Source organism: Thalia democratica, chromosome 1, assembly GCF_965202585.1.
Source record: "Thalia democratica chromosome 1, ktThaDemo2.hap1.1, whole genome shotgun sequence".
Lineage (NCBI taxonomy): Eukaryota > Metazoa > Chordata > Thaliacea > Salpida > Salpidae > Thalia > Thalia democratica.
In genome coordinates this window covers 115,173,631-115,187,148 of record NC_139165.1, presented here as the reverse complement: position 1 = coordinate 115,187,148, position 13,518 = coordinate 115,173,631, and the positions used below count along the sequence as shown (strand labels likewise).

Genomic DNA, 13,518 nt, shown 5'->3' with positions numbered 1-13,518 from the left:
TATCTTTTTTCTCCAAAGTTACCAAAACAATTAATAAAATTTAAACAAAACAGTAAAAAGATATTTTAGATATTACGTTCGAAATGTTAGCCTAAACCTCGTAAATAAAATTTTTGTTTTAATAACTTAATTAACATATGTTCTAATATCATTTAAGTGTTCATTAAATTACATCCCAGATCAGTCTATGAGACTTTTAATTAAAAACTTTTCAATAGGTAAATGCGAATAGACTACATTTATATTCAAAATAATTGGTATATTATTTTCCTATTTTTTGTAGAAAAAGTTTAAAAGTGTAAGTTGAGTGCATTATTTGTGGCATTTGACTGCTTTACAAATATAATTTTTGTTTGTTGTTAAAGTTTCTACATAATTATGTTTTAACTATTAAATTTAATGCTAGACTAAGGGTAAAAAAAAGAATACGGATTTTTGTAAAGGTTATAGAATACTTATCAAAAAATAAAAAAGAATAAACGTTAGTGAATAAACTCTTTCAAGCGTGTCATTAGAAATCTGCTTGTGCATCACGGATTCCCCATTAGGTTCCTTTGAAAAAAAAAAGCTATAGCCCTTTCCAACAACATTTCTCAAAAAATAACAATAAACACACTTAAAAGCTTTTTTTTTTATTACGTTTTTCTCAACTTTACAGCTTCAAAATATTTATTGTTAGTTTCAAACTATAGCGGCCTTTTGGCCCCTTTGCTGCTTAAGGTCCTATAAGTTTCTGTAAATGTTCCGAAAGAGGTCATGGTACTATTTTCTCAAAACCCTGGTGTAAACTGGTCGGATACAGACTCGGCTATATATTTTAAGCTTTATTTTTAAATATTTTAACCACAACACTTACACCTAAGATTAGTACCCTAATAGCATAGAACAGGGGTCGGCAGGTAGTTGGTGCTTGCGGGCCAAAATTCAAGTTCTCAAAATCTTCGCGGGCCGCAGTTTTAGTTTTAGTGACGATTTAATATTATTTTGGTTTTAGTTTTAGTCACTCTACAGAAAATGTTTACTTTTAATTACTTTAATATTTATAAATGACTTTTAGCTACACATAGGTTAAATTTAAATTATAAATATTTATTACAATAAATTTATATTGACTAAGATACTTAAGTTTTAATAAAATACTAACTTTCTTAAACACTTAATAAGCAAAACTTAATGTTTTTTTATATATTACTTAAAACCTAACTATCTATAATAACCGAGCTTGAAAAACATTTTTAGGACACTTTTTTACATTTTTATGCTAGGAACCACTTTTTCATATTTAAATAACATTTACATTTGAAAACAACATTTCGCGTCTAAAACTTTTCGTTTTCAGTTTAAAAAAATCAGTAATTAGTAAATTAAATAAAACTAATACCTATTTGTGTTATAGAAAATCTAAAACAAATTCTTTAACATAATTAATGGTCAAATACTTTAACAAAATCCATAATTAGTAATTAATTAGTTTTTTTTCAAGGTTGCCACTTTAAAAGTAAAATAATGCTTGAGTTATATAAAACCAGCTTAAATTTATTAAAGTCAGAAAAATTTTAAATTTGCTTTTAATCGAGGTTAAATACCTAACTAAAATATCATCATTAAAAAAAACAGCACAATATTTAAAAAGACAAAAAAAAAACAATTAGTGAGCTTACACTACACATAAAAATATTCTGAGATTTCAAAGATTTATTCAAAGTGTTTAAAATAGATGCTTAACATACACTAGAGTTGTTAAAATATATCTTTACTAGGTATAAAATAATCTGAGTTTTTCAAATTTTTAAACTAGCTTGTGTGTTTGGCAACGCTGTTTAAAATAAAGTTCAAACATTTAAGAAATAATAAAGTTTATCAACAGTTACTTAAACATATAACAAAAAAATCATAATAAGTCAGCTTGAATGGACAATTAGGTTACTTAAATATTTCTAACAAAAATATTAAGTTTCATTAAGCCATTAATGAAGTAGAAAAAACTTATTAAGCATTATATAAAATTTTATCTGCAATAAAAATATTGTATTTAAAAAGAGTAAATGTGAAATATAAGACAAACTACAAGAATTAAAAAAACGTTATTTAGTAGTTTTTGGAGAAACAAAAAAAAAACTTAAGTCAGTTCCAACAAAGCACATGATCATTTTCAGTAACTACAGACTGATCAGTAAAAATTTCAAAACAAATTATAAATTAGAAAAATTAACTACTAAAAATAAGTTATTGTTTAGAATTTTAATTTTTTTTAAAAAAATTGTGTTGGCGGTAGCAACATATTTTTGTTTATTCCTTCAATAACGACAAGAAGTAGTGTTTAGGAAATGTCTTAAGATTACAAGCCGCATAAATCAAGTTAGGACTTTAATAAATCTTTAAGATAAGAGTACTGATACAACGAAAATTGTTCATTTAATTTTAGATTCTATTAGAATACCTACGTTCTACTAGAGGTGTTTTTGATAACTTTGAAATTTTAGAAAATTTTCTAGTTTTAGTTTAATGCAAAGCACAACAATAGGCAAAGAAATTTTAAAAGCAAAAGTGCGATGCAGCAATATAAAGTTTTTTAGATTTCAATTTTTCGCTTATATAATCACTATAAAATAAAATTAATAAGCATAAGAATATTTAAAAATACTGTTAAGCTACTTTAAATGTGTTTTTTAATAAAAAAATATTTGCATGGTAGATTTTATGTGTCAAAACGAAAATTCACTACTTTACATGTATAAAACGTTTAAAATTCAAGGTTTTATTTTCAAATTCTCAAGTTAAAGGTTTTTCTAGTATTTTTAAAACATAGATTGTAAAATTCAAAGCTTTTCGGACTTCAAGTTTTTAAACAACACTGATTGTTCACACCTACATGTATACAATTAATTAAATAACATTTCAAATTTAATCAGCAGCAAGATTTTAAATTTAACATATGTTATAATGAAAACGAACACTGTATACCGAGCAAAACATACATCATTAGTTTAATTTGCCACTCTTTAAAGTAAAAAAGCCAGCTTAAGTGACAAAAAACTAGTCTGATTTTTAGTATACAAAAGGTAATTCAATCCAAAACTTAAAAAATAATAAATTGACTTGAAATTTGACGTCTTCAAATAGTCATAGTCGGAATGTTTTGCAATGTTAAGTTGTTTAATTGCTTGAATTTGAAGTATTTTGATTAAAAATGTACAAACTAAATAAATTTACCATTCCCAAATCTAGCTTGTATTAAATAGCTATTTCCGAAAAACAGCAACTGTGTATATCAGTATGCAGCGCATAAAAAATAACTTAATTTGCAAAAACAAAATTATTTGTAAAATGAAAATATACACCAGACAAAAACTATTTTAATTTATGTCTTATATATTTTTTATAATGTGGTTTTACACAATTATATATTTCATGTAGAAACAACTATCTTAGAAAGTTATGTATATACTAAACTTAATCTAACTTAGTTATTTAATAAAAATTGGTTTAAAATATATGCATCTTTGTACATTGGTGTGCATAGGAATTTATTTAAAGAACTGAAAATTTCTAAAAAATCTAAACGTGTAAAAACCAAAATAAAATAAACTTAATTCTTATTGCTATATAATTTTAACTGTTTTTATGCTCTCTAAAATACAATACTTAGTGAAAAAACATCTATAAAATAGACTTATAAATAAACCACTTCAAAAAAATATCTAAACTGTAATTAAATGACATCGTAGTTAATTTGCTGTTCATAACTTTCGTACAAAATCGAAAACATTTACATGTAGTTTGATTACTAAATACGTGTTATATAAGAAACTTACTAAAACCAAGCATTCTTAATACTGTTTTTTTAGATAATAACTTGCTGTTGTGAGAAGTATATTGTTACAAAACTGAGGTAAAATCCTGATGGAATGCTAATCTGTCTTTTTCACATTTTTAAACTAAAGTAGTGAAGTCTTTTAATTCTTTTAAAACGTATACAGGAACTAAAACTAGATAAAACAACTAAACAAAATAACAAAAAAAAATCTTAAAACATATTTGTGCTCAGCGGGCCACATTTACATAGTCGCGGGCCGCAGATTTATCCTTCGAGGGCCGCATTTGGCCTGCAGGCCGCAGTTTGCCGATCCCTGGCATAGAATGATAATTTGTTTATTTAGTTGACATTGGTGCATACTAGGTAATTGCAAGGATACTACCATTTTTATCGTAATAAACATTTTTTCTAATTTCGTTCAGTAAGTTAATGGAATAAAAAGTGTTTGAGTTTGTACAATCAAATCTCAGCTAGTACTGATGCAAGGTAATTCTATGATTAGCGTAGAATTAATTCTATGATTAGCGTAGAATCAACCTAGCTTACAAAAGGACAACGTAAGACATCAATCTCCTGATTCGCCTTCAATGTTTCCAGATGATTCAAATGATGCCAGAACTTACGAGACATGTGAAGCTGATGAGGATCATGAGAATGCTGATGAAGAACTTACTACTGTTCCTATGGTTCCCATAAAAAAGAAAGCTACAAGTGAACGAGCTACCAATAAATTTCAAGTCGGGGCCCACTCATTTGATTAAGTGGTTAATGCGGACATATATTAAACGTAGAATTGACACTTACGCATCTGACTAAAACTTTCAATGAAAGGTTGGTTTATATAGAACTTCACTTCTAGTCGGGCAACTGTAGGTTACCTCGTGTGACTTGAATTTACTTTGATCTTTTTCATTCAAATTTGCAATAACTTTAAAATGCTGATGAGGCAGCTTAAAACTAATAGTGAGAAAATGTCTTTTTATGATTAGAAGTTCAACCATTGTTTCATATGAGAGAAAATAACCCAATCACTGAGTCACTGACATAAATAATACTGTTACAGCTGACTACCTCGTTTTTAAGAGACAATCCACTAACAATAGATCTGAAAGCACCTCAAATATTTATTGTAACTTTGTTAGCAGCCCAAATTGTGATTGATACAGGAAGTAGGTCATTTTTACCTATACCATAATCTTGAAAATTCTTCCAAACCGTAAGATTTGACTGTGCACCAGTATCAGAGGTCGCAGTAACCATAACAAGCATATTTTTTCCGTTTTTAGTGATTTGAATTGTTGCACGTGGATAGTCAATTATCTCGGCTCTACGCAAATTTCTCTAGTCAAAAAAGACATTGTTCAACATTATTTGTTTACTAGCGTGTAAAGATATTACTTATGTATTCTGTTGCATAAAACAGAAACTATCATCATAAGTTTGAACAGCAATATATAAAAGGATTTATAGGATTTTAAAAACTCAAATCGAGTTAAACGCCCCGTCGACGTTGCTAAAGTAGAGCCACTGTGAGTAAGCTTATGCAGCAGAGGTCGATGTTTATATTGACTTTCATTAGTACAAAATATATATAAAACAACATACAACAACTACGTCTCTAAAAATAAAAGCATAAAATGATAAGTGAATGTTTTAGACAAAACAAACTGATACTTGTTAAGAACGGTAATTTAGAGTTGGAATATGGCAGCTAACGCTCAAAGCGCCAAGCGTTTTAAGTTACTTTCTACATGGCACGAAGTCGAAATACTTGTTCGTTCGCTCAGCTACTTATTGAATAACATCAGTGTTTGTTAATTGTTACTCATCGAGCATTTGTTTACAAAAAAAAAAGATCTCAGGCGACGGTCAGCGGTTATCAATATTTGTTAAAAACTATGTTTTTAAAAGTAGTTTTTCAATTATATAGACGTTTCTTAAAATATATATATATAATGTTTTTTTGAAAACCATAGCAAAAATTAAATAATTAGACAGTGAAAGCTAAAAAATTACAAAAATATTTCGATATTACAAATAAAACTATCTCATTTATCAAATCTTCACGTAAAAAAATTTATACATAAAATTTATTCTATACTAAAACAAAAAAGTGAAAAATAAAATAATTATTATAAAAAAATTCTTAGCATTTTGTACATTTTAGTCAAATCTATGCAATTAACTCAACTAGTAAAAATTTAATTAAATCAATAATATTATTGATAATACTTGTTTTGTTATACTTTATTGCACATTTAATCACTGTAAACACATTCTTAACTTACAGATTCGATTTTAGTTGTATAGCCAGTCAAGGTGTACACAAACTTTTTTTGGGTTGCACAAAATTTTTAGGGGTGCAGAAAAAAAATCATAAAGTTAGATTAAGTATGTAGTTAATATTTAATAAAATATTTCAAGAATACCGTACACATGTCATGTAGTAAAAATAATAATATTATTGATAATACTTGTTTTGGTTAAACTATATAAATAGCATAGAAATGATTAGTTCATTGAACAAAAGTTAAATATGACTAAATAAATTAGATGACAAATCTTCTTGCTGGATATGAAAACTAATGGTAATATGTAAAATGTCGAGGATCACTTAATAAGCTGGGCCGCGTATTTTTGAATATGGGCCACTTTTGTCGAACCGTGGCAAATCAATTCATGAATTTTAAAAGTATTTTTTATTTTGGATAAATACAACTATGATAATAATGTGCGGCCAATGATTTTTTTCTCGATACGCCGACCTGCAAGCAACATTTTATGGTATAATTGACCCAAGACGTATAAAATCCTACATACCCATTGCTTAAAGTATTAAGCCATTGCAAAATTTTTTAGTATTTTTATTCATTTAGCCATCCAAAAGTGTTTTCTTTTGCTGTGAGTGAGCCATCTTTTTCGATTGATTGCTTATCATGTTTATACTTTAATTGAACTTTTTACTTTTTTAGATTAAGTTTTTTATAAACTATACACTCTTTGTGTAACTTGTCTAAAAGTGTTAAAAGGTTAAAATTATAGATGTGCTTTTAAAAAGTGTAAGAATTTTTTATTGACTAATTTTAAGCTATTTTTTTTTTTTTTGAATTAACATTATCGAATTTTATCTTCATTGTGTAGTTGTTAAGTATAATTTTTCAATTTGCAATGTATAACTACATTTTTTAGAATTCTCATTGTATATACAATAAATGCTTTTAAATTCATGGTAACTATTTCAGCAATTTTTGTAAAACAAGCAGTGTCTAAAAAAATAATTATAAAACAATACACTTAAATGATTTCTTTTATTTCTAAAACACACTTACCATATTTCTAAGCAAAATAGTTATTAATTTAGAAAATTTTTAACTCTTAGCTTTAATAAAATCTGGTTATACCATAAAAGATCTTAAATTATAATAATAAAAAAAACAATCATGTTATTTTTAAATAAAAACTATAATTTATGTAGTAGTCTTTTTGGGAACTCGTTAAATTAAAAGTAAAATAACTAGAACTATTTTATTTACAACGAATAACGTGTCCAGGGTAAAACATAAAACTGTATCCGTGGTGTATAACTCAAAAAATGAAATGTTTTTTCTTACACCAGGCCTATGATCTAACATAAATAAATATGCATATCATTAAGTGTGCTTTATTAAAACAAAAAATTTTATTGAAATGCTTAAATTGTAGATATTTTTAGTGTTTTTAAAATACAGATTCATACTTAAATACTTTAATAAAATTTACAGTTTTAGAATTTCTGAGCTACTTTATTTGGTTGTGCTAGAACTAAATAATACTTAATTTTATTTTAATTCATACATGTATCATGTCATTTCAAATTATTATGTATAATGTTTTTTTTTATATACATTATACACGTTTCTTAAAATTATTTCATGTTATAAGCAGTTAAATTGGATATGGATTTTGGTTTTTGCTTTTGAGCTTTTTGTTGCTTTTACACGTACTTTAATTTTGTATTTGCTCTTTATGATTAACCGTGATTAATTATTGAACACCGTAAATTGCGTAACGATTATGATTGTTTTTAGCTTAGGCTGGTAAGCTGGATTTTTGTTTTTTGGGTTATTTACTAGTTAGTTTGTTATTTTTTTTGCTCATTTGATCATTGTAAAAATATCTTAACTTACAGACTCGATTTTAGTAGCGTAACCTATATACAGTTTTTTTTTTAAACTTATTTCAGCTTAACAGTATTATAAGTTCAATCAACATTTAATAACCTACTAAGTTAGTTAGGTAAATCAGTCTAAACATTAACCTAAAAATAGAACTGCAATATATATAAGCGCGTTACAGCTTTGTTACTTATTTAACCAAGCATCCATCATAAAACAGTTGGAATGTTATTAAATTTTTTTGTATACAAAAAAGTTTATTAGCTGTAAAGGAAAAAAATATTCTTTAAATAGTAGCAGCTAACTTGCTAGAGACTAGAGTGAATTAAAAAAATACAAATATAAGAAATTATTTTCTAGTTTTCTTTTGTTTTAACCAAAAACTATTAGTCTAAAGAAATCTGAACTGTATGTACAATCAAGTTATTTTCTTGGGAAGAACCCAATTGAATTGCTTAATTTCAAGCCTAGATAAAGACCACAACCAAAATATACTATTGAAAGAGCATAAAGTAAATAAGTAAGTTTCGAACGGGACGTGACCCGGTCTACTTAGCAGACTGTGTAGATCACCAATGGGGTGGATATAAGGGCATCGAGGTAAAAAAGTCAGACCGCAAAAATCTCAAATCGATTGTAACAATGTGTAAGAAAGTTATAGACTTCAATCTTAAAATTGAGTTGTAAAGAGCTGAGATTCGCAATAGACAAAGTAGGCGCGATGTACTCAAGAAAATGCAGAAAGTGAAAATAGTATTGATCGAATATCAACGAATTACCTATACACAGTATGTAAATGAATTAGATGTATCATTTTTCCAACTTTACCCACAAACGATCGCTTCTGTACTTCGTACTTAAGCCCGCTTGTTTAAGACCACAATAGCAGTTTCTCGCGACTATTCCTGCCTGATGAGTCCTAATAAGGACGAAACCGGTCGTAGGATTGTCTCGGATGCTGTTGTTGTTGGTCTTGCGGTAAAGTTCATTGTTTATTATTTACTACACACAGTACAAAATTCCTAAATAATATTAAGGTGCTAGAAATTATACAAAGTGTCTTGCAATTTTTACATTCATTAGGCCTTTTAACACCAATATCGAATATTGAAGCCGTATTTAATATTTTTGAAAACTTTTGTTGGTACAATTGAATCGAAGAGCTTGATCATAGAAATAGATATGTGTCGTTTTTCTGGTTTAACTAGAACCAAAAACATAAATGTCATTAACTTTAAGTTAATTTTTCATAACTCCTTTTGAAAAACGTAAATATATATATTTATTTATTTGTAAAATAAAAAAACAACTAATTTTCGAATCGTTTACTTAGTTTCAATGCTTAATTGCAAATCCTCAGAACGAAATAAAGAACATAGCAAAATTTTAAAAAATCACACAAAAAAAAATACATTGTGACGCTTCAAATAAAATTGAATAATTTTTATTTGCCTACTTTAAAAACAACTTATATACAAGTCAACTCAATTTTGCTTTGTTGTTTCTTGTTTTTAACTTTATTTAGTTGTTATATTTTGTTATTAATTAGTGGTTTTTGTTCTTTTAAAATACATGTTTTGATTATAGAGGCAGGGTTATATATATATTTATATAAATAAAATTGTCTTAAAAAAAATCAATAAAACTTATGATAGCTTAATAAACACAAGTATTAGATATCAGTATGATTAGAAAACAAAATAACCTTGTTTTGAAAACAATAGTGAGTGTAAAAATAAGTACAATAGACCTTTTTGAAAAATTACATTGGAAACTCTTAATCTCTATTTTAAAGGTATTGTTAGTTATAAATTTGTAAAGTACATATTAGTAAGGTAAGAATTTTACCTAAGTTCGAGATGCTTTGAACAATCGATACTCTTACTCAATAATACCTTAAACTTATTGAATTGGATGATATAACTATATTACATGTCTACTTAGATATTATTATGTTTAATTTCAGCCTTTGGGCTGCCAAAATTTGATAGTTTCAAATTCTTATAAACTTTTGTACGTTTTAAATTATAATTTCAAGCTGTAGATTTTCTAAAAATCTGTAATGCATTGTAATAGTAATTACTTGCATTAAATAATTGCTTACTTCGAGTTATCTACGTCCTTACTGAAATAAAAACTTTTCCTCTTTTATATACATAAAAAACTCAGTTAAATGATACAGTTGTATTATTTAATTATTTAAGTTATGCTAATATTATAATTTAGCCGAGGCTTGCTAAGAATAAATTGAAAATTTTAAAACAGTAATGTTTTTTTTTTTTGACAACAGGTAACGTTATAACTGTTTGTATGTTTAAATGTAGGTAGAGTTATAAAGACTTTTTTGAATAAAGTTATGTTAATTTGTACAAATCTTTAAAAAATTAAAATAATGGATAAAGATATTTAGCCTCTTTTGATTTTATCTTTTTTTTAATAAGATTCAATTTGACCTAGATTACAATTTTTTAATCTAACAAACGAAAATTATTTTCAATGTTAATGTTTTGTAAAAAATTGAGAAAGTGGTTATTTAATTGCTTCTAACTATTTTTATTCTTTTTTTAAACTCTGGTAGTAAACTAATGTAACCCAGATTTTCTAGAAATAAAAATTAAGTTTGTAAACATTTAGTTTCATTTAAAAGTTTCATGTTTAACTAGCTTTCTAATTCATCAAATGATCAGACCGATTGAAGACATCACACTTTTCCGAAGCAAATTACAGAACACTTCTACTTTTAAACAAATTATTTAATTTAATATAATATTATAAACTTTTACGTTTTAAAACATTTATTCATTTTTTAAATCCTATGAAACATTACAACAAGTTATATACTTTTTAGTTTTAAGTCTTTCTTACACAAATAAACTAAAATACAACAGTCAAACTATATATAATGTTTATTAAATATATCTTTGAAAATACATAAACATAAACTATTAGGCTAGACTATGCATAAGTTAAAAAGTATTCTTTATGCTTTATCAAAACACGTATTATTACCAAGGTAACTTCGCAAAGGAAAATTCTATAAGATCTTTAGTTACATCACATGGTTCTTCAGACCATTTATCCTTGTCAATATCATAACAAATTAATTTTGTTTTGTTATTTTGAAGTATTACAATTTTGTTTCCAATAGACGTTGCTTTATTGAAAATAATATGACTGTTAAAAGACTTCAGAGCAATAAACTTCTCACAAACGTTGTCAAAAACTTCACCATTGTTTATTCCATGATCAATAACAAACAGTTTATTTTTTACAACAACTAAACTGTGACCATAATGATGTCTTATCATATTAGGCATTGTTGACTATTTATCACCAAATACATCATATGATTCTACTGATTTAAAAATAATGTCATCATTATCTATTCCACCAGAAACCACAATATTTTCTTGAAAAATTGTACAAGCTGCATACGATCTAGCTACAATCATTCCAGTAACTTCTTTAAAGTTGTTATGTTTTGTATTGAATTCTAAACAGGAGTTAGTTGTTATTATATAGTCATCATCATAATCATCATTTATATTATGATAACCACCAAATAAAAATATTCTATCCATAAATGCACAAGAACAAATGCAATAGCGTTCATCAACCATACTAGATACTACAGTCCATGTGTTAGTAGGTGGTGAATATTTTTCAACTGAATTTACAAAATTTTCAGCACTATCAACACCACCAAAAACATAAACTTCTCCTTTTAAACAAACAGCTTCAAAGTATTCTCTACATTGATTCATTGGAGCAAGATCTTTTACGCAGTTCATGTTACTTCTATCAATTTGTTTTACTTTACTTACAACTTCATCCAATCTATCATCATAACCTCCACAAATTAACAAATTATATTTGTTTTGGTTACAATACCTACTTGTGTAAGTAATATTTGACTTATTTTTGAAGTAGTTGTTGTTTGCTGAAACTTCTTCTAATATGTTATCATTATCATAAATTTCAGTAATTGAAGAAATTTTATCTGAAACATATTTCAATGCATGTTCTGACAATAAAGGAAGTCGGACTTTTAGTAACAATTGTTTTGCATGTTTGCGACGTTGTTCACTGTTGAATTTCAACCAATTATTTGCTGCATTAAATATTTCAACTTCTGAGTAAATATCCAATTCAGAACTTGAAAGTATTTTTGCAACAAGACTGAAGTCTAAATGTAAAAAGTTTTGAGTTTCAACTACCATCGGAAAACATCGTTCTATATAATTTAAAGACGACTCAGAAATAGTAGCTAGGTTGTAACATTTAGCTAAACAATAAAATACGACAGCATTTTTAACTGTTAACTTTTCTTGAAAGATTTTGCTGATCTTTATGATTTTGTCTTCTTTTTGCAAAAGCTTATTTATTTTCAAAGCTAAAACGATATCATATTCTTTCATAGTTGGTGTATCTAAAATATTAATTATGTATAAATATCATATTTGTAAATTTGCTTAGAATAGTTGATAGATTTTTAGAACTAGAAATCTACGTAATTGATAACAATATAATGTTTTATTACATAATGCACTTACAATTTTATATATAATAAAAAGTAAAAAAATTAAATTCAATAAAATTTTTTGTAATTATTGTTAAAAAATAAAAAAAATATATATTATAGTATTACTTTTTTAAATTTAACATTTTAAGATATGGTTGTCTACTAGCAGTTCTCTGATAGGAGATTTGGCTTAGCGCTGTTTATAGATGTTTAGTAAAATTTTAAACTGTGAAAAAAAAAACCGACAAAAATATAAATCTGGCGCTTTACAACAAAATTTGAAACTCAAGTTTGATATATTTTGGTTTAAAATTGTTATCAGATAAAAATGCATTAAAATTAAGTAAGATATAAAATCACAAAATCTTTTAAAAACATAGAAATATCTTAATTGTCATTTTAACACCTTTGTAGTACTTATTAAATACAAAGTTTATCAAAATAATTGTTTTTATTCACTTATCTCATTTTATAGAACTTAATTTTGTAACAGTTTCTTTATATCCACTATTTTTTGAGATATAATAAGAAGAAGTCGAAGAATTTAATAAAATCCTCAGATAAATGCAAAATTGAAATGCAAAAAGAGACTTTTTTGTTAGAAGAATATCTTTTCCTACACTTTAAACAGTCTTTTTTAAATCTTAAGTAAATAATAAACCATACTATTGTACCAAAAAATAAAGTTGTCTTTTTTTAACTTGAAAATACATTTTTCAAATAAGCTTCTCTATTTTTGGGTCATATTTTTACTCAATCTTTACAATAAATTTTTTTTAATAACAAAAAATATCCCCTGAATACTTAAGTCTGAAAAAAGATGGGTAAGATTTTTTTTTTGATTTTTTGGATTTCTGATAAGCTTTACTCTAAAAATATTCCGGTAAATTAGATTAATTAGTAACAATTAAATAAAATGACTATATCTCAAGCGTTTTATATTCCTTTATAATTGAATTAACTATTTATAGTTCACCTTTATAATTAACATAAAAGTTAATATTAAGATTGAAAAATATCACTAA

The 13,518-nt window shown here is 26.0% G+C and overlaps 1 protein-coding gene across 1 annotated transcript; it reads right to left on the bottom strand.

The window, feature by feature from the left end:
* Positions 1 to 11,294: 11,294 nt before the first annotated feature.
* LOC145842553 (kelch-like protein 28) lies at positions 11,295 to 12,191 on the bottom strand. The gene has a single exon (XM_082950014.1). It carries the CDS (start codon positions 12,189 to 12,191, stop codon positions 11,295 to 11,297), a length of 897 nt encoding a protein of 298 aa, XP_082806140.1.
* Positions 12,192 to 13,518: the final 1,327 nt, after the last annotated feature.

Coding starts and splice junctions, on each gene's coding strand:
- LOC145842553 (XM_082950014.1), bottom strand. CDS start 12,191: ATGGTAGTTGAAACTCAAAACTTTTTACATTTAGACTTCAGTCTTGTT.